Genomic DNA, 22,939 nt, shown 5'->3' with positions numbered 1-22,939 from the left:
TCAATCCCTGGCCGAGGGAGTTCTTTTTTTTTTTTTTTTTTTTTTTTTTTTTGTCTTTTAGGGCCACACTCACAGCATATGGAAGTTCCCAAGCTAGTGGTCCAATCAGAACTGTATCTGCTGGCCTACACCCCAGCCACATCAGTGCCAGATTTAAGCTGCATCTGTGACCTATGCCAAAGCTTACGGCAATACCAGATCCTTTAACCCACTGGAAGAGGCCAGGATCAAACTCACATCCACATGGATACTAATCAGGTTCATCACCACTGAGTTACAATGGGAAATCCCCAGGGAAGTTCTATATGCCATAAAAAAAATTAAAAAAATAAAAAATAAAGTACCATAGTCCATGTAGAATTTCTCATAATAGCTGATCACACAGTAAAAGAACACTAAGTACAAAATTAATGTTCTAAACTGGCACTTTAATTAAATATGGGTTTGTCTTTTAGTCCCCTGCAGTGGGAATTTCACTCAGCGAAGAGGTACGATTTTATCCCCTGGCTACCCTGAACCGTATGGTAACAACTTAAACTGTATATGGAAGATCATAGTGACAGAGGGATCAGGAATTCAGGTAAGTGCTAAAAGCCCAGCATCTGCTAATAATCAGAGCTTGTGTCCGTGGGTTTTTTCTTTCTTTTTTTCCTTTCTGTATTGCTTATTCTAAATACATAAACCATAACCTCTTTCTCTTTTCTTACCATTTCTACAAACTGTTTCTAATCATGTTTCTATAACTTAGAGTAAAATTGATCAAAAGTATCATTTGTAGAGATTTTTGGACATCATTTCCATGATTTATTTTCTTTGGTTTCACTTCTCTCTTACATGTATGTTTTTAATTTCATGAAAACTGCATTGGATTCATCTATTTTTATTTTTTAAAAAAGCAAATATTAACTTAATATTATTGTTTGGTAGATTCAAGTCATCAGTTTTGCCACGGAGCAGAACTGGGACTCGCTTGAGATTTATGATGGTGGTGACATGACTGCACCCAGACTGGGAAGTTTTTCAGGTAAGATGACATCTATGCCCTTGTATTCGTGAATCAGAACCATCAAACACTAACCAACTGCAAGAAAACATTCAACGCTGATGTTTCCCTACAAGACTCTTCTACATGCATAGTAATTTCTGTAGAGGTGGAAGTCTTAGAACTAGAACACCATAAAACAGATGTGAAAAAGAAAGCTGTGCCCTCTGTGAGCAGGAGAGTGATGTGAAGGCTGGTTGGATCCATGAGCTGAGAAGAACGAATGGGTTCTTCCCTGTTGAAATTAATTGTGTGAGGGCTAGAATGAATTTTCTATTGGCTGCTTTTCCTTTTCTCATGTTGCACACGCTTGTTGGGGGTGTTCGGCACAGTTAGGGACTGAGCGAGGAGGCGGTGGTGTAGGGGTAGGGATGGAAGGTTGGGTAGATATGTGAGAACTGAGAACATAAGTAATTGTATGGAGGACGCTGTGGACCAGGTTTCTCAGTGACCGAGAAGGGAGTTGGAGATATGGAAATAAAGAAGGCTTGTGTGGAGCTGGTAGTGATGGATTTGAATTAGAGGTATTGGCGTGAACTCATGGTCTTAATATGTATGGCTATAGACGGTAGAGAAAAATGTAAGTGTGTATGTGGATGTGGAATACCCAGCCCAGAAGGAGTACAACATCACATTTTGATATTCTTGCCCAAAATGTACCACCACCTAAATCCAGTCATGAAAAACATCAGACATTCTCTTTAGAGGTTATGTTGCTGAAGAAAAAGCCAAAGCGGGGGGTTCCCTTCATGGCTCAGTGGAAATGAATCTGACTAGGAACCATAAAGTTATGGGTTCTATCCCTGTCCCTGCTCAGTGGGTTAAGATCCGGCCATTGCCATGAACTGTGGTGTAGGTTGCAGATGAAGCTTGGGTCTGGCGTTGCTGAGGCTGTGGCATGGGCCAGCAGCTACAGGTCCAATTGGACCCCTCACCTGGGAACTTCCATATGCTGCAGGTGCAGCCCTAAAAAGACAAAAAAAAGAAAAAGCCAAAGCAAACTCTGGAGTTGCTGGAGTTTTTCAAAATGCCGTCATCTTCTTGGGGGACTAGTTTTGAAGTTTGGCTGCAGTGAAGACTTAACAGTAGTGAAAATGTTACCAAGCGCAAGTCCCTGTGCCCCTTGAAATATGAGTCCAAACAAACCAGAACATCAGAGATTGGAAGAGAGCAAGGTTTATTGGAGGACCAAGCAAGGAGATGGGTGGCTTATGCTCAAACCCCCCAAACTCCCGGATGGTTTTCTGGGGCAAGTTTTTATGGACAAAACTTGGGGTGAGGGCCTCAGGGTGTGTGGTTGTCTTCTGATTGGCTGGTGGTGAAGTAACAGGGAGGGGCTCCAGGGTGCTTTGCTCCTCCTGAGGCTGCCATCCTCCCCCTGGGGAGGAGTGGGGCATGCTTATTCTACAGGAGAGCTCAAAGATATTGTTCTGTACACTCCTTGAAGGGGAACCAGGAGCCTGCCTCCAGAATGCACTATTATTTCTGGACTACTCCTCCCTTGTTCTTGCATCTCTTTCCCTTCTCTGATTAGCAACAGTTTGAACCTGCCCTTTGAGACAAAGTGAAAGTCACTGAAGGCTGAATGAGGAGCCCCTTTCCTACAAACCAGAAATGAGGGGGAGGGATGTGAACCAGGGAAGGCCCCACAAGGTCCTGCTCCATTTCAAAACATCTGATATAGTACTGCACAGCAGCCCTGCATCGTATCTTGTTTTGGTTTGGTTTTGTTTTCCAATTGCTCACTACCAATCTTTTGTAATGCTATTTTCTAAACACGTCTGAGTGTAGTCTCAGCTTAAATTTGTATGATACTCAAATCAGGAGACCTTCCTATGTAAACAACAACAAAAAAATCCTTTGTCGACTGTGTTTGATTAACTTAGCATTGCTGTGGCTGTGGCATAGGCTGGCAGCTGTAGCTCTGATTCGACCCCTAGCCTGGAAACTTCAATATGCCACAGGTGCAGCCCTAAAAAGCAAAAAAACAAAATAAAATAAAAAATTGGAAAAAAGTTTTATTATGGTATAATTCATAAGAATAAATTTTTTTAAGTCCTATTTTTCTAAAATAAAAATTGAAATGAAAATTGAAAAATATTCTACACAGAAAAGTAGCCTGTATCTTTCAAAAGTATCAAATTCATGAAAGGAAAAGAAAAACTAAGAAATTCTTCCAGATGAAAAAATTAAGGGGACATAATCACAGAAGGAATTCTTTTGCTGGAAAAGCCATTATTGGCAGATTGTCAAAATTCCAACGAGTGCTGTGGAATATATGGTACTGTTGCATCTATGTTAATTTTGTTGTTTTCAACTGTTCCGTCTTAAGAAATGCGCACTAATTTTTTACAAGAAATGAGTCATCATGTCTACAACTTGCTCACAAATGGTTTCGAGTAAAATAATTTTACACATATCTGTATTGCAGATAGGGATTGTTTTACACATACATGTATATTGTGGATAAATATACATATTATATAACAAATGGCAAGATAGTGACTATATTTGAAACTTTAAAAATATTAAAAATATTTTTAAAGGAATCTTTTTTTTTTTTTTTTTTTTTTTTTTTTACTTTATGTGGAAGAAATGACACATCGGCCATCAAATTTGAACGTGTTTTAAGTGGTGCTACGCGGCACCCTCCTCTGTCTATGGCCATACCACCCTGAATGCACCCAATCTGGTCTGAATGTGTTTTAAAATGTAATAAATGGGAGTTCCTTGGTGGCCTAGCAGTTAAAGTCTTGGCATTGTCACTGCTGTGGCTTGGGTTCCATTCCTGGCCCAGGAACTTCAGCGTGCTGTAGATGCAGCCAAAAAATAAATAAACAAAACAAATTAAAATACAATAAATGTTTTTGTTCCTATAATACTTTCAAAATATTTATAAAGGAAAATCTGAGACCATTTTAAAAGTTGGTTGTTAAGTAAAAACAAACAAGATGAGTAGTTGTAGAGACACATATTTCCAAAAAAAACGATTGACTGGATTCTTGAATCAATTCAGGTTTTTACTTTCCATTTACATCTGGACAGCCATGTGTATGTAGGAATTCTATTGTAAGTCATTTAAAATCATTTTGGGAAGTTGACAGGTTATAAATTATAAATGGATAAAAAACAGAGCAAAATTCATACCGATTTGTAGCTGACAGTCAGGATTAAGGGCAGATATCAGTGTGCTGAGGGTTCAGTCTCTGGGGACAGTGATACCATTTCTCAGCTTTCTATGTGGTTCCATCTAGGTCACAATGAAATAATGCGATCAAAAATATTCCGCTTGTGGCAATGCTTAAAAAAATTCTCAGTTGCTTTTCATAGGGTAGGAATAAACTTCTTCGAGTCAGTTCTGAGCAGAGCCCTGAGTGGACGCCCACTGAGGGGCCAACAGGCAGGGCTTTCTGCAGCTGCAGCAGGTGCTGGCCAACCAGCATCCTCCCTCACCCCCTGCCCACCTTCCATGACACCTGGGCCACCGAGAGCCAGCAGCAGTTGTAGGAAAATGATGATATTTCATCGCAGAAGTACAGTCAGGGCTGTCGTTCACAAATGTATTTGCTGATAACATTTAGTCGGGGGTGAGATAATCCACAAAGCACTTTCACTCATAGGGATGTATTATCTTTATTTTATAGAATTGGAACAAAGTAAAAGGTTTTCAGTGACAGAGCTGATCTGTGTCAGAGTCAGGAGTGGAAGAAGTTTTTCAGATTCCACTGTAACACAGTCAGGGAAGATATAGACAAACAAAAACGTCAAAAGTGTGTGTTGAATATCGGCATCTGGAAATAACTTCCCTGGAGGCTGGAGACTATTAAATCCACTGATTACCCAAAGTTACAGGTAAAACCAGGCAAAAAGTGGTACAGATGCCATAATGAAAAGTTACCTGGTTAGATTAGTTTGACCATAATAACATTGTTCTTTCTGCAAACATCATCCCAATATACAAAAATATTACACACCTCAGAGGACAGCAGATGTCACACAAATTGAAAAAAATGGGTTATAACTGGAGTTCTGGGTGGATGTCTCCTTCTTGTCTTGCTGTTAGGATGGGTCTTGAGTTGGAGCAAGGAGTGGGTACCGTTGGTGTCCCCTGTGCCTCCTGTTCCCTTCCTTCCTCAATACCAGTCCATCCCTGGGCCCTGGGTGCACCCTGCTTGCTGCTGCACAGGCAGCACTGGCCTCTGGCACAGCCTGGCCAGGGGAAAGGACATTCTTCAGACAGAACACCTTTTGAAGCAGGCAAGGTCACCCTACTTTGCAGCATCCCCTATCTGCACCCCATTAGCTATGAATTAGTTTCAAACAATTTCTCTTTACATGTACCTTCTGACCAGCAGGAATAGACCTGTTTTTCCCCTACCACAATTGTGCCACAAAAAACGTTTATGTCTGTACATATGTATGTATCTATCTTTCTATCTTCATCCATCAAACCAAGGTCAAATAAAAAAAGGGTTCAATCTGCAAATGTTTTCTAAATGTTTATCCTTTAGCAAACATTTATAGTCCCTTACAGTGAACTGGGAGTAGTAGTTCCCTGGTAGTTCAGGTCTGAGAAGCACCATTTCCCAGAGAAAACCCCACCTTAGTAGTTGGGGAAGGGGGTTGAGGCACAGGCCCCATATCTAAAGTGAGGAATCCAATTTACACACCCGTGGGCACATGCATGTGTGTGCACAGGAACACATACACACCCATAGAATCTTTAGGAAGTAAACCTGGTGTTTTCTTCTCTGTCCTCTGTTTCTCTCTATTTTTCTCCCAAAATAGCCCGGTAACACTTTGTGTACTAATTGGCCAAAGACGCCCACATTACTAGTTACTGCACAGCTTCAAACTGAGAATGAACCTCCATAAACCCAAGGAGTCTTGGAAAGACTCTATTGCCAATCCAAAGTTATCGATAAGTCCTTAATGTATTTTTAGAATAGAGTCAGCAAAAACTCATTGGCATTTGAGGCAGGATCTTTTACTGGGATGATATTTTCATTGCACTCCACTGATCTTTTTCCCAACCTTGTTACTGGAGAGAGCCAGGTCTTTGCAAGTGGCTTGGCTGGATGGAGAAAGCTCCCTCCATGCTCTGCTCCTGCAAGCACTTCAGCTTTCGAAAGCAGAGGGGTGGGCGATGAATGCTTGATGTTGAAGTGGTTGAAGAGACTGACAGTAGGGATGGTTAGCCAGTCCCTGGGCCTTGGCTCCTTCTAGGAACTCAAGTTATCCTTGAGCTCCTGCAGGATCACGTGGAGGTAGCAGGTCCTCAGAAAGCAGGTGGAAGCCCTGGGCACTTAGAAAGGCAGAGAGCATCTGTCAAAGGCTGTGGAACCACTGGGATCTAAGGGACCACGTGAGCTTGGGGACCAGAAGTCTGGGGCTATTTTCCATGCAGGACAGAGGAGGGATCCCCAGTCATGATGGAAATTACATTTCCCCAGCTTTATAGGGGGAGATGATTTGGAATTTAGTAAAATACATGTCTTACCCCCATGTCTAGAAATAAAACTTACAAGCATTACACACTTATAAAAAGATGATTTTGTGTGCAGAATAAGAACTGTGTAGGGAGAAGGCAAAAGGGACATGAAGATCAGTGGGTGGCTATTCCTGACAAGAGCTGGAGGTGATGAGGACTGTGGAGATTCAGAGCAGCAGACTGAGGCAAGTTTAACAGTTCCATGTTATACACCGCAAAATTAGTCTGCCCATATCTGAAGTACTTAATGAAGCTCAAGTTTTTGAGGTCTGTCCAATCAGGGAAGTCTCTGCTTTGCAACACGTCAGAAAATAATTGGTATGTTTGGAGAGGTGGTTAACAGCCTCATCAGGCTTGAAACACATGCTTATTGAATGAATAAGTAAGCGGCTTAATTTGGGAAATGAGTGGAGACTTTCGAATGAGTAGGAATAAAAAAGTCAAAGTGGATTGGAGGAGGTGAGAGCATCAGTGGCTACAATTATGGGAACCCCTTGAACAGGAAAAGAGAGTTGTGAAACAGAGTAGTGAAAAGCCACTAGAAATGCAGGCAGTGGGCAGATCACTTTAAGTCAATGAAAGAGGCTGAAATTTCTTCCCAGGATCATCAGGAATCTCTGATAATTTTAACATGACATAATCATATGTCTGTTTTAAAAGGAGTTCTCTGACTCTTGAGTGGAGCATGAACTGGATTGAGGCAGCAGTAGATTCAGGAAACAAGTCAGGAGGCTGGTGCTAGTTACTCATCCTAGCTAGTAGTACCTGTGGCTTGTGCTGGGACGATGGTTGTAAAGATGCAGAGACAGAGTTTGTGAAACCAAGAGGATGGAGGAGGCTGGCTTGTAGGGTGGTGTGGAGTCACAGAGAGGGAGGAAGCCTCTAATGGGAGGAGAGGAGTGGTTGCTAACAGTGTGGATGGATGTGGGGACACAGAGGTGAACCTGGTTCTGAGGTATAGAGAATTCCTTCACTTGTGCCCTGGTCATCTTCCAAGCGCCTTCCTTCCTCAGAGTCACTGATTTACTTCCAGCCTTTGGGGGACCTTAGAGTCACTTATGTAGAGAGTGCAGAGTGACAAAGACTCTTACCTTCACAATCTTGTTTATTTGCCATGGATAATTAACTTATTTCCATGCTTTCTTATTTAAAATTGTATTTCTTTCTTTCTTTATTAGCATCCCCTTCACTGCAGCTTGTTCTAGTAATTTGCCTGCACCACAATGAGCTTTACCTGATGGACATTCCCTTCACCTCTGGGAAGTGTGTTCTTGCTCAGAGAATGATATGAGTCCCATAGAGCATCATGCATGCTCCCTCTAGGGAAAAGGGGTTAAGTTTGCTGATCATACGTCCACATTATAATACATCCCGACACTGTCTGATAAACTTTTGGCTGATGTCTTTTTCCTGAGCACCCTGCAGGACCATGGCTTCTTTGTCACCCTCAACCTGGGCATGTCTAAACTTCCTGATTTGTCTGTTGCAAGCAACCTCTCTGACTAATATAATGCATCAGATCCAGTCTGACTGCTTCCCCAACCTCCACATGACTTGCATGTTGAGACTTCTTTCTTGGTTCAGAAGTCAGGGGGAAAAAAAAAGCAAATCATTACATTGATAAAAGAAAGCATTGTGAAGAACCAAATGCAGGATAAAACATAAGAATTGGTGTTATCACTGATATGATGGAGAAATGTCACATCTACCTGAGGAGGACAGGGAAAATGAGGAACTTCTTACAGTGCTTGGAAAGAGAGAGACTCAAAGTGTAATGATTGAAGCCAGTACTCAGGTTAATTACTCGAAGAACAGACAAGTTACAGGATCTATAAACATAAATAAATATCCTCAGTGATTTTTTGAAGTACAGTTGATTTATAATACTATGTTAGTTTCAGGTGTCCAGCAAAGTGATTCTGTTGTATGTATTTTGTTCAGATTATTTTCCATTATAGGTTGGAATTATTCAGTGGAGTTATAGGTTCCATTATTCATTGTACAAGATATTGAATATAGTTCCCTGTGCTACACAGTATATCCTTGCTGACTATATATAGCAGTGTGTTTCTATTAAACTCATACCCTCAATTTATCCCTCCCTCCCTTTCCCCTTGGTAACTGTAAGTTTATTTTCTGTGTCTACAAGTCTGTTTGTTTTGCAGATAAGTTCATCTGTATCATATTTTAGATCCCACATATAAGTGATGTCACATGTATTTGTCTTTGACTTCACTTAGTCCGATAGCTTATGGATTTGGTAATTACAAGAGTGAATGCATCAGTAATATTCAAGTTCCTTCTGCATCACTTCCTGCAGGTACCACGGTGCCAGCGCTGCTCAATAGCACCTCCAATCAGCTCTACCTGCATTTCCAGTCGGATATCAGCGTGGCAGCTGCTGGTTTCCATCTGGAATACAAAAGTAAGGTCACCTGTTTCTGCATCCGGTTTTCATTGTTCTATTGAGTAATTGTCTTAAAGGGAAAATAAATCCCTGCCCTTGTTACACCAGAAAATATTATTCTAAAACCATGTTTAAAAGTTATGAAATTGGGTGTTACAAAATCCACCTCTATGAACTATATATTATGAAAGACAGATTAATAGGGAAAGGAAGTAGTTAGTATCTGGAATCATTAAATTAAAACAACAGCTGTACATTCAGGTTGTTTGTGTTAAAAAAGTACAAAAAGTAGCCCCTTGTAATTTTACTAGTTTTCTTGTGAGTGATAGCAAGTACTCATATAAATATCCAAAAATGTAGAAAGTCATAATTTCCAAATAGATTATAGTCATAAGCCCTTTCTATTTCTAGTCTCAAGGCTGTTAGACTAGCAAAGAGCAACCACTTCAGTGCCTGCATTTTGTGTATTATTCATTTTAATTGGAAGAAGGTAGTGCAAAGGAGACACTAACCTTTTAAAAATGGATGTGAGACTGAGTTAATAGTCTGATAAATGGGATGACAAAGGTCAAATGCACAAATCTTCTTTGGCGTTTGATTATGCAGGTAAACCTTGTAAAAGTAAAATAAGAATTTCCAGTGAGAGTGAGGTTTATTTTAGGACATGTTTTCAGGCCCTAAAAATGCTTAATGTTGATATTCATCTCCTTTAATAAGCAGTTGCAAATAAGCAAATACATGGATGAGCTTTAATACGTGATCCTTTGAATTGAGATAAACAGTTTGCTGGTATGTAAATGCATATGCATGTTTTTGACAGGCCAGATTTCCAGCTGATGATAAATATTCTGAACCAGACACAAACCACAGGGCTGTTTCGCATTCTGGTTAAATTTTCGTACTTATTACAGACATTTGTATGCAAGTTTATTCCAATTTATTTGAATAGGACTACTTTAGTGACAGCGTAAAATGATACTGTGGATGTTATTTATGTAGGATATGTCTGGAAAAATCTGCTACTTTGATACATTTGGTGAACATCTGCAGATAGGAATCTATAAACCTTATTTATGATAGTGTTAATAAATTCGCTAATATTTTTAGCAGGGTTAGAATTGATGAATGTCCTTATCTCTTCCTCTCAAAGTTATCTTGTGGCTTCTGGCTTTTCAATCACTCTTTATAGAAAGAGGTGCTAGTAAAATAATCTGCAGTTACTGTGTACGATTATCCTTGTGCTCACCCAGACCTCAGTTGCAACAATGCAGTAATTACCTACATTTCACTTTATTCCCAGCCAATAAAATTCATTCAAAAAGAGAGCTGAACATATTTCTTACTGAAATGAATCTTGTTCAAGAATCTAAGGTTTAGTTTCATGACCTAATGTATTTACTTTTTATTTGGCTGCACAGAATGCTGTTTTCCTTTTTTTTTTTTTTTTTTTTTTTTTTTTTTTTCTTTTTAGGGCCTCACTGGTGGCATATGGCATATGGAGGTTCCCAGGCTAGGGGTCGAATTGGAGCTACAGCTGTGGGCATATACCACAGCCACAGCAATGCATGATCCCAGCCGTGTCTGCAACCTACACCACAGCTCATGTCATTGCCAGATCCTTAACCTACTGAGAAAGGCCAGGGATCGAACCCACCACTTCATGGTTACTAGTCAGATTCATTTCTGCTGCACCACAACGGGAAGTTCCTGAGTTATTTTCAGGTTCTGAGGTTCACATTGACCCTTTCCTTCCATGTATTTAGAGATGGTCATTTCTCTGGTCCAATTCTTTGTCAGTTTAAAATTTGGATCATAGAAAGATTAAGTTTGTAGACAATCTTTAAAGTGAACACCAAACAGCATAAGGATTGTTGAAGTCAGTTGTCAAAAGATTGCCTAATATTTTTAAACTATTATATTTTTGCATCTACCTTCAAATTGTTTTGTCAATCTGCATGCTGTTAAATTCAGTATTTTCACTAAGTTGTGTATCCATGAAATAATAAAAACAAAAATAGGCACAGACTCTATCCCTGGTTCTACTCTAGAGATATTTCAGCTGTTTACTTATTTATCCTCAAAACAACACCATTTTGAGGAATGCTCAGTTTTTATTTTTATTTTTTTATTATTTTTTTTTGTCTTTTTGCCATTTCTTTTTTTTAATATTTTTTTTTAATTTTATTTTTTTTATTTTCCCGCTGTACAGCAAGGGGGTCAGGTTATCCTTACATGTATACATTACAATTACATTTTTTCCCATTTCTTGGGCCGCTCCTGCGGCATATGGAGGTTCCCAGGCTAGGGGTCTAATCGGAGCTGTAGCTGCCAGCCTACGCCAGAGCCACAGCAACACGGGATCCGAGCCGCGTCTGCAACCTACACCACAGCTCCCAGCAACGCCGGATCCTTAACCCCCTGAGCAAGGGCAGGGATCGAACCCGCAACCTCATGGTTCCTAGTCGGATTCGTTAACCACTGCGCCACGACGGGAACTCCAGGAATGCTCAGTTTTTAGAAAAGAAGAAACAGAGCCTAGCACGTGCTCAGCCCAGCCTGCCTGGGTCGAGTCGTGCTGCTAACAACTTACAGAATGAACACAAGTCCACACGTGTGTTTCATCACAAATGCTATTTACTAACACCTGTCCCGTCAGAAAGCCAGCACACAGACTGCCTTTCTTTACAGATGATGACCCCCAAGTGTCACAAGTAGCTGAATGATGGGTAGACAAGAAAGGGGCTGGAGATCCAGTCTGTCTGGCCCTAAAACCTAAGCTGTTCTGGCAGGGCCACACCTGCTTCCACCTGAGGCATTTGCTTTTTCACGTGGAAGTGAGGGCCATGCTTTGTTAGTGAGAATGGTTTATCATTCCAAATGAACACTGATAGGGATTTCTCAAACGGAAGACTACACACTTTTATGTAGGGGTGGATGAAATATTAATAATAGCAAAAGTGATTCCCAGGAGGTCCAGTTTGGTATGTGTGATCGTCTGTGATCTTATACAGCCCAGCAACAGCTCAAAAGATCAGCAACTTTGAATGCTTACTGTGTGTTTGTCACCATTTATCCCTCTTTCACATCACTGGACTTGAGTGAAGCTTCGACAGGAGTTAGGAGAAGGAACACAAGCCCCACTCTGTTCTGAACCCCTTTCTGAAGAAAAAGAACCAAATGAAAACTAGATTTCTCAGAACTGTAGAGTGCAGATAATGGGGACAATGATAATACTGGTTTTTCTTAGAAAATGCAAAATCTGACCTCAGTATGTATACAGTAGAACCTGCTGCCCAGGAACAATATGGCAGAAATTTCTGAGCTTAACGTACAGTCGGTCCTCAGTATCCATGGGTATTGGCTCCAGGACCCCCTCCAGGGAATGCCAGAACCTAAAGACTCTCAAGTCCCTGAAATTAAATGGAGTAATTTTTGCATAGAATCTGTGTACATTCTTTTACACACTTTAAATCATCTTTGGATGACGGATAATAACTAATACAATGCAAATGCTACATAAAGAGTTATAAATTCAATAGAAATACCATGTAAGTAGTTGCCAGCCTTCATCAAATTCATATTTTGCTTTTTGGAACTTTCTAGAATTTTTTTTTTTTTTTAAATTTTCAAACTGTGCTTTTGCAGATTCAGAACCTAGGGATACAGAGGGCCAACTGTATATGTAAATATTTATAAACAAGGGTTGATTTCAGGGTTATTTATTGATTTTGGCGGAATTTGGTTGGAGGAAGGTAAATGAGATTAAACCCTGATGACATATTTCTATGGATATTATTTCTGTCTCGTTTATTTTTTCCCACTTTTCTTGACAGTTTTTGGTTTGAATTTTTTTATTGTTCCATTTTGTCTCCTCTAGGCTTATTAGAGAAAACTCTTTAAAATGTTAATTTGTCTCCCTAGACAAATTTAAAATATGTATCTTTAATATGAAACAACCCACCTCCAAATAATGTTTCACTTTGTATGCAGTGAAACTTATAAGCATATTACTTCTGATTTCTTCTTTCCATCCTTTATGTTATTGCCTTATATTTTATTTTTATGTTTTAACACCTGGGAAACATTTTATTATTTTTCTCTAGGTAGTGATATTTCAGAGTGAATAAAAATGAGAAAAAGAAATATTTTATATTTACCTTGTTTTTAGCATCTGTGGAGCTCTTTATTTCTTCAGGTGAATCCAAGTTTTAGACAGAACTTGGATTTTTTTTTTTTTAAGACAGAAAATATGTCCGAGGGACCTCCTTTGAGTCTTTTTCTAATTCAGATTTGCTGACAATGAATTCTCTCAGCTTTTGATTTTCTGCAAAGGTCATCATTTTACCTTCATTTTTGAAAGCTCCTTTGGCCGGCTTAAGAAATCTGGGTTGAAATTTCTTTGTTTCAGTTTCTTCTCATTTCTTGGTTTATGTTTATGATGAGAATTAAGCTGTATTTCTTATGGCTATGAATTTTATCCCTGTTATCTGAATTCCTTAAGAATTTTTCTTTATCTTTTATTTTCATCAGATAGACTATGTAAAGCTAGATGGATTTATATGTTTGTGTGTGTGTATGTGTGTGTGCGCTTGATATTCATGCTGTTTGGGGTACTCTTGCATTCATGGATCTAAAGTCTGATGCCTTTTATTATTTAAGACAAATTCTTGGCCATTATCATTATGGATATTTCTTTTCCTGTTTCTTTTGGGACTCCAGTTACATGTCTATCAGACCTGTTGATATTGTTTCACAGTTTTTGTTCCTCAGTTATGTTTCATTCATGCTTTTCTCTTTCAGCTTATATAATTGCTCTCTTTTTCCCTTTTCTTTCTTTCTCTCTTTCTTTCTTTTCTTTCTTTATTTCTGATGGCCACACCTGTGGCATATGGAAGTTCCCACACTAGTGTCAAATCAGAGCTACAGCTGCTAGCCTATGCTACAGCCATGGCAATGGCAGATCCAAGCCACATCTGTGACCTGTGAAATGGCTTGCAACAACGGTGGATCCTAAACCCACTGAACAAGACCAGGGATCGAACCCATGTCCTCACAGACACTGTCAGGTTCTTAACCCCCAAGCCAAACAGGAACTCCTATAGTTGCTATTAACCTTTGATTCAGAGTCTTCAGATGTGTCAAATCTGCTGATGAGCCCATTAAAATCATTCTTCATCTCTGATATTGTGTTTTTCCCCTTGAATTTTCACTTGACTCTTATAATTATTGTCTCTGTGCAATAATTACTTCACTCTTTATGCATTTATCTTTTCCACTACATCATTTAACATATTTTTATATTTCATTTCCCCATCCAGTATTTCTACTTTATGAGTATACATAGTCTAGTTATTTGCTTCATCTCTAGGAAAAGGGTTGTTTTCTCTTGAATATTTTATTCAAGGTGGACACCATGAGTAGATCATTTGTGCCTGGAATGGGCACCATTTTTGTTAAATTGTTGATTCAGGAGTTGCACTGCGTTGAGTTCTCTTGTTGCTACGGTTACTCCCATTGCATCCCAAGCTTCATTCCTCAGTGGTGAACTTCCACTGCTGAGTGCCTGGTTGGGGGCTTCTTCTAAGTGTCAATATTCCACCCTCACCTGTCACTCCTCCCTAAACACCTTTTCAGAAGAGGTGGTCTCCCTCCAAACTCATGTATCTCTCCCAATGGTAGACTCTGTTGCTTGTTACTCCGTGTTCTGCTTACACTGGGGTCAAGGTTGTCCTGTGGTTCTCTTCTAGCCAAACTCAGACTCCAAGATTCTGCATATGGTGAATTGGGGTGTTCTCAGCAAGGCTGTTAGCTTCCACTCATGGTTGGTCTTTGAGGAGTGTCTCCTGACTGTCCTTAGTGCTAGGAGGCTACATTCTTGGTGTTGATATAGGATTTTAAGCTCATACTGGCTTTCCTGATACAGACATTCTTTCTTTCTTTTTCTTTCTTTCTTTCTTTTTTTTTTGTCATTTATCTTTTGTCTTTTTAGGGCAGCACCCACGACATATATAGATTCCCAGGCTAGGGGTCTGATAGAGTTGTAGCCACTGGCTTTCACCACAGCCACAGCAACCTGAGATCTGAGCCAATTCTGTGACCTACACACTGCTCCTAGCAACACCGGCTCCCTGAACCACTGAGCAAGGCCAGGGATTGAACCTGCATCCTCATGGATACTAGTTGGGTTTGATAACCACTGAGCCACAACGGGAACTCCCTAGACTTTCTTTCTTCATATTCCTTTCTCCAAGCTGTAATGCCTCTTTTCCTGTGCACTGGAGGCAACCAGGTTTTTCCACCCTTCCCTCAGTGGGTTAACACTTCTGTTTCCTGAAAGGGAAAGGTTCAGGGAAGTGCATGGGATTTCATGCTCCTCTCCATAGAAACATTGGCATTTGGTGGTGGTGAGGTAGAAGCCCAGACCAGGCTCCTACCATGCCCCCGGTGTTTCATTTAATCACTCAGTGGAAGCTTGGGGAAGGAGGGTAGACTTCTCTCTGTCTAGGTCTCTGAGCTACTGGAGACCCATGCTGGGCACTGGCTCTTTGCTAAAATGTTTGCTGCTTTGTCCTTTTCTGTGTGTGTGAGTTGGTCCTTTTTCTCCTGTGTTTTGTCGCAGGGACAGTTTGTATTTCCCACCTTTCCTTAAAGGTACTAATTCTTTGGAATTAATGTCACCTGAGTATCTGAAACCTCAGTTCCCTGATGAGTCCAAGAAAGGTTATGATTTTATAGTTCAGATTTTTCTTATTGTTAAAATGGTAGCGATGTTTATTTTACAGATTTCTATATCCCAAGTGGAAATGGAAATCATTTTAGGTTTTAAAGTTGCTCTAATTCAAGAATAGATGAATACTAAAATTAATTATTTAGATAAACCATGGAGAAGCTTTTCTTGAATGTCCATTTTTAAACAAAATGATCTATCCATTTATCTATAACTATCATCTCCTTATCTAATAATACACATAACTTTAAAGTAGTGATATAGGTTTCATCATTACTGTGAAAAGAAATCAGGGATATTTGCAGATACATTATATAGAATTAAATTTAATATATATTTACAATACGAATACATTATCATCAGAATAAACCCCTCTAATTAAAAATTAATCTCCAATTAGAGATTGCTTGAAATAGAAATTATTTATCCTGATTTATGTATATATGTGTATATATATATATATATATCAACACATTTAATAATCATACTTTGCATTACTAAAACATTCTCTCTTAAATTAGACCATATTATGATTGAGCTTATATGTACTTCTATCTTGCTGTGTTGGAAGATCCTTAATTTCTGGGTCGGCAGGGAACCATAAAATACCTCATCTAATGGTATCTATGTCAAGCTAATGTCATAAACCCAATGAGTATATCTGACCTCAAGTGAAAGACTACTACAATTATTTAAGCCTATTTAGTGCTGATATATGGCAGTGAGTCCAAACAACACCAAAATAATCCTATGCATGAGAGCTTTTTTCATTTCACTGTCTTTCTCAATAGGTTTTTTTTCCGCTCTCAACATTCACTACTGGGAAACCCATTAGCATTAGCAAGATTTAGGAGTCTAAGAGATAAGACATTTGGGCCATGAAAGGCAAGTAAAATAGAGAAGCTTCTGAACAGTATAGATTCCAGATGTCCTTCCAAGCAGAAAATTAGCTATTTTTCTTTAAATAGTAGTCCAGCAGAAGACATGGTCTGATGTGGAAGCTGTTCTCCCATGTCCAACATACAGAACATTTGCAAATGGGTAAGAACCTAGAATATGTAGGCTATGGCCATGGCAGCCTCATGTGATAGAAAGAGGCAATAATATTGCAGTAATTTACATTTACAATGTATTTATCCTGAAAAAAGACAGGAGTATGAATTAGTGATTTGTAGTTATTATGAAAAAGAAATAAAAATTGAGAGAAAAATAAATATATCAACTCTTTCATTATTTGAAATGAATGCTTGCCCTTTACAACGTAGAGTTAAATGGTAATTTATTTTTCTTATTTTAACATGCTTGCAAGTTCAGTATATTAATTGTAATTAGTTAAAAAGTTTTTCATAAATGTAAAATATTTTACTGTTATACTTGATTTGACTCAGACTTAATTTTTTCTCAAATATTAGTTGATCTAGAGCTGACCATAATGTAGGAGTATTATTTTAAGTACAAGTTCAAAAATTCTTTGATAAATTTTATTGTAGTATAGTTGACTTACAATGTTGTATTAGTTTCAGGTATACCAGAGAGTGTATCGCTATCTTTGTCTGTCTGTCTGTCTGTCTGTCTATCTATCTATCTATCTATCTATCTATCTACCTATAGAATGCAGATATATAGAAAGTCTTTCCCCTTGTAGGCTATCACAGGGTATTGAAGAGATATATAGTAGGTCCTCGTTACTCATCTATTCTTTATACAGTAGTGTATATATGCCAGTCCCAACCTCCCAATTCGTCCCTCTCCACAACATTTCCCTTTGAATAAATTTGGTCTTGAAATATTTGAGTCTGTTTCTGTTTTGTGAATAAGTTCTTTTGTATCATTTTTATTAGATTCCATATTTTCGTGATCTCATATGATATTTATCTTTCTCTGTCTGACTTCATTTAGTATGATAATCTCTAGGTCCATCTATGTTTTTATAAATGGCATTTCATTTTTTCGATGGCCAGGTAACATTTCATTGTATATACATACCACATCTTCTTTATCCATTCTTCTGTCAGCGGACATTTAGGTTGTTTCCATGTCTTGGCTATTGTAAATAGTGCTGCAGTGAACATTGGAGGGCATGGATCTTTTCAAATTGTGGTTTTCTCCAGATAGATGCCCAGGATTAGAATTGCTGGATCATATGATAGTTCTTTATTTTGTTTTCTGAGGTACGTTCTAACTATTTTTCATATGGGTGTACCAGTTTACATTCCCACCAACAGTGTTGGAGGGTTCTCTGTTCTCCACACCCTCTCCAGCATTTATTATTTATAGATGTTTTGATGATGGCCATTCTGACTGGTGTGAAGTTACTCCTCATTATAGTTTAGACTTGCATTTCTCTAATAATTAAAGATGTTGAGCATTTTTTCATATGCTTTTTGGCCATCTATATGTCTTCTTTGGAGAAATGTCTATTTAGATCATCTGACCATTTCTATGGTTTGTGTTTTTCGATATAAAGCCCGCCTTGTAGGAGTTCCCATTGTGGTGCAGCAGAAACATACTCAGATTTCTGAAAATATGTCATTGTTTTCATTTGAAGAAGTAATAGAGAAACAAGAGGAATTTTTATTTATTTTTATAAAGCATTTTTTAACTTTTACTTAACCTTGCGATTTTATGAGTAAAACTGTGTGGTGAATGAGCTTTGCTAATGAAAGTCATGTAGATCTTTTTAATTGCTTTTTTTCTCAATTGTGGGTTAGTTGTTGGTGGTGGTGGTGTTTTTCTTATCTGAATCTATTGCAAATTACCTCCCATTTATAGCAGTATTTTTCTCTTTATCATCGATGATTACAATGTGGGATTACAAACAGATTTATGGAAAAACCTGATTGAAGTATTTGCTGCACCAGAGTGCTGTATGAAATCTACATATTACTGAGAATGGCGAGGAACTAAATTTACTGCATAATACAACTCTCATTATGATTTTGTAGATCATTTTGTAGATCATTTTCATTGAATACTATATTGTTTGGGTGAGCTGAGTCTATACATATTATGGACAAGTGAAATTGTTGAGTAACTGTGGGTTTGAGTTAAAATATAGAAAAATTATATGCAGAGTATTAATCAGAAGTTAAGCTGGTATTATCTGTACACATTTGGATCCTCTATACCTAAATATTGGTAAGTGTAGTGTATTTGTTCTTACAGAGAACATATTTCAAAAGAGCCATGCACGTGAAACTATATTACTTTATTGATAAATGGTGGTTACTTGAAAATTATGATTGTTCTATTTTTCATTCATTCCTTTGCTTTTAGGATCTTCTCACTAGCTTAAAATTCATGATATTATTCTATCAAATTCATCCTTTGGATGTTAAAACTTGAAAGAATTCTCTATTCTGTAGCCAGTCTTGAAAATTTTTCATGGTAAGCAACTAGGGAATAAAGATGCAAGAAATGGAATAAGTAATGACTCGTGGCTCTGTGACTTAGCCAGCCACTGGCTAATTCATTTATGAGAGCCTCAGTCCTATCAGACTTTTGATCAAGGCGTGAGACACAGGGGAGTGGACTTCAGTCATATAAGTGGATTGAAGTGGATGGTGAGAAAAGTTTCAAGTGTCAAAAAGCAAAGCGGCTTTTGGAAGGGGAAATGAGACAGGGCTATTTTCCATTCCCCGAACTATTGGATTTCCTTTGTAAGGGTTGTCTATCCTTTATGTCCTGTGCAATAAGTGAAAATGAAGTAAAACTTTCCTGGAGAGTTTTGATCGCAGTTCACCATGGAATCTTTCAATACTTCATTTTCAGCTATGGAATCAGCAAGAAAGCATTTTTAACATTCCTCGTTACATCACTTGTTTATTTTTTCATTTTAAAATATTTGCTCTCAGAAATCTTGTCATCCTCATGAACCAAATGCAATTTTCTGCAGATCTTACTGTCTCTGTACCCTTGACTTTGCTTCTTTTGAATATATACCGGAAGTGGGATTGCTGGATCATGTGGTGATTATATTTCAGTCAGAAAGCTCCATATTGTTCTCCATAATGACTACACCTTTTTATGTTACCATTGACAATACACTAGAATCCAGTTTTTCCACAACTTGTCAACAGTTTATGTTCTAAGGTTATAAAAGAGAATGATAAATTAGACATAATAATAAAGTTAAAGGTGTAAGTGATGGTATTTTTCCATATTTAGCAATTTTATCATCTATGAAAAACCCTGAATGGCTTAAAATTCTGTGCTAGGAATAAAAAATATTGCCACTTAATGCATATGGTATTTTATAGTTTTTGAAATACAGCCATTTCAGGAAAAATCTATTTCAACTTAGAAAAATTTTATGACACACTTCTCATCCACCCATCCCAGGTAGAACCCATGTGTTCCATGGCTTAAAAGTACCTTAGTTAGGAAGTCCTGCCGTGGCTCAGTGGTTAACGAATCTGACTAGCATCCATGAGGACATAGGTTTGATCCCTAGCCTTGATCAGTGTGTTAAGGATATGGTGCTGCCATGAGCTCTGGTGTAGGTAACAGACACGGCTCAGATCCTGCTTGGCTGTGGCTGTGGTGTAGGGCAGCAGCTACAGCTTCAATTCGACCCCTAGCTTGGAAAGCTCCATAGACCTTGAGTGTGGCCCTAAAAAGCAAAAAAACAAAAACAAACAAAAAAAACAACACCTTGGTTATGTGCCCAGGTACGTGATCATTTCTATGGCCTGATGCTCTCAAATAACAACCACATGAGGATGTGAAGCAAAGGCACAAATCTCGGTTTCATCATCTCAGATTTGGGCTTAAAGTGAGGCAAACTCGTGATTCTTAAATTCTAACACCTGAGAGTCACCCCAGGTGATGTTAATAGGCAGATTCTTATCTGATGGTTCAGGCGTGAGGCTCCAAGCCTAAATCTCTTACCAGCCCCCACACCCAGCATGCTTCAGACTGCAAGGCAGTGGAGGAAACCACTGCTCCCTCATCCAGGTGGGCAGGTGGGTCTGCATACCTAAACCTGGGCCACTCAGCCTGCCCATCCCACTTTGCTCTGCCTCATCCTTAACGTCAGATTCAGGATCCTTGTTGTGAGGTTCTTGTGAGGCTTAGAGACATGATGCCACCAGCAGTGTGACTAGCAAACTGTATTGTCTTCACCCCTGCCTAGTTTCTTCAGACTGCAGAGACCCCCAGGCTGCTTGGTGAGTGGGCTCTGTAATGACACCAGCTCCTGCCTTCAAAAGCATCTCATGCTTGCAGCTGCCCATCTGGAAACTCTTACCAGTCTAATCTCTGGCCTTGTGGTTTTTTTTGTTTGTTTGTTTGTTTTGCAAATTTAAACATATTTTATTCCTTAATACTGCTTTAATTAGAATTCATTGTAATGTTCTTTTTTTTAATGCTGAGATTTTTTATTTTTATTTTTTTTACAGAATAAAATACATACATTTAAACAGAATTACATTCACACAGATTATTATATCATGGATCTTAAGAAACAGATTAAGTGACTCCCTCTAGAGAAGTGGAGGGAAAATACGCTGAGACAAATAGGAAATTTATTCTATACTTTATCCCATTTTGTATGGCTCTTATCCTTACTATTTAGTATTATCTATTACATTTCAATTTTTCTTTAACAATTAGCATTATAGTAAAATTGTTATATTATGCAACTAAAATTTATAAAGAAGAAAGCCTTATATACCATTAAATATTTTATATAGCATAATAAAAAGAATAACTTAACTGGTAAGAATAACAAAAATAATATACCCTCTGAAAATAAGTAAAAAATAAAATGCATAAGTTGGCTAAAAAACAGTGTAACTGTATAAATATGTCCTCACAATTTGTTACATCTTATTGATTCTTCAATATAGGCATTACACCATCTGGCCTTGTGTTTTATTGAGTCATGTCTGATGGGACAGTGGCACTTGCACACAGGCAGAGGGCATGTGCCAGCTGCAGCAAGTGACCACAGGTGTGTGCCCAGTCCTGAGGTCAGGGCAGGCAGCATGTACCCTCATTGTGCACTGGGAGCCGTGATTGTGTAGCTGCATAGACCTGATCTGTGATTCCTAGAACGGTCTTACCCACCTTCCCCATCCCAGCACCATTACTCAGAGTCCCATCAGTCAGTGAATCTAATTCATTCATGTCAGTGACGTGAACAAGAACCAAAGTCTAGGTTCCAAGGGACGTGAAGAATTTTAAGCTGGTCTACTCTGAAGAAGTCCTTCTCCCCAATTTCTCACCCTGGATGACCCACTAGTACTTGGTAACTTGGGAAGTGATATGTGCTGGAATCATGGAGGGTTATCAGCAATTGCCAAAACTTTAGCATCATTTCAAATAAATTTTTGATTCTATAAAATACCACAACTACATATTTTGGCTCCTCATGTGATAAAGGTTTAAAAAAATAACAATCAGTGTTAATGATACTTAGAGTTAATTTATCTGATATTCTAAGCTGAATTTAAATGTTATACGGTGCATTTAAACAAAAATTTTTTAGGATTTTAACTTAGGATCTTAGCTAAGGAAAGACAATTCCATCTAGGAAAGTACCTGTTTACAGCTTTAAGGTCTGTAAATATTGGTCCTGTTCACCTAAGAACAGACTACTGATGAGAATTTTTTTTGTTGTCATTATTTTATTTTTATTATTATTATTAATGACCACATCTGCAACATTCCTGTGCCAGAGGTTGAATCAAAGCTACAGCTGCAGCCTGTGCCACAGCCATGGCAACACCGAATTGAAGCCACATCTATGATCTATGCCATGGCTTACAGCAACTGTGGATCACTAACCCATTGAGTGAGGACAGGGATCAAACCTGAATCCTCACAGAGACAGCATAAGGTCTTTAACCTGCTGAGCCACAATGGGAACTCCTTTTGTTGTCTTTAAATGAGAGACTGAATGTAAAATATTGTTTCTCATGTTTTTCCATAAGGACAGAATTCCCAGATTTGCACTTAAAATTTTTCAAAAAGATTGCTAAGTACTCTTGGAAAACAAAAAACAAGAGAGCTGTATCATGAGATTTGCATATAATAAGAAATAATTGTTTAAAGACCTTTTAAAATATGTATACATTGAAATCAGAGTGTTTTACACTAAATGTGGAGGTAACAAATTTTATTATTTGAAGAAGTGCTAGATTCATCACACAATGAAAATGAAATAAATTAATATTTGAGATTTAGCTCATAACTGATTTAAAGTCTTCTAGGTAGACAAACAAGAGAGGTAGAGTCTGTTCATTTCTACAGGAGAAGAGCAACAGAAAT

At 38.4% G+C, this 22,939-nt stretch overlaps 1 protein-coding gene across 1 annotated transcript in view; it reads left to right on the top strand.

The window, feature by feature from the left end:
• The window catches only part of CSMD1 (CUB and Sushi multiple domains 1), a 1,882,041-nt gene that overhangs the window by 1,677,979 nt on the left and 181,123 nt on the right, over window positions 1–22,939 (top strand). Inside the window, 3 exon segments of the mRNA XM_021075826.1 lie at window positions 456–580; window positions 928–1,024; window positions 8,854–8,958. Coding sequence (XP_020931485.1) covers window positions 456–580; window positions 928–1,024; window positions 8,854–8,958 — 327 coding nt within the window.

This window comes from Sus scrofa, chromosome 15, assembly GCF_000003025.6.
Source record: "Sus scrofa isolate TJ Tabasco breed Duroc chromosome 15, Sscrofa11.1, whole genome shotgun sequence".
Classification (NCBI taxonomy): Eukaryota; Metazoa; Chordata; class Mammalia; order Artiodactyla; family Suidae; genus Sus; species Sus scrofa.
Note: the sequence above shows the minus strand (reverse complement) of the source record. Positions and strands in the feature narration are given on the sequence as shown.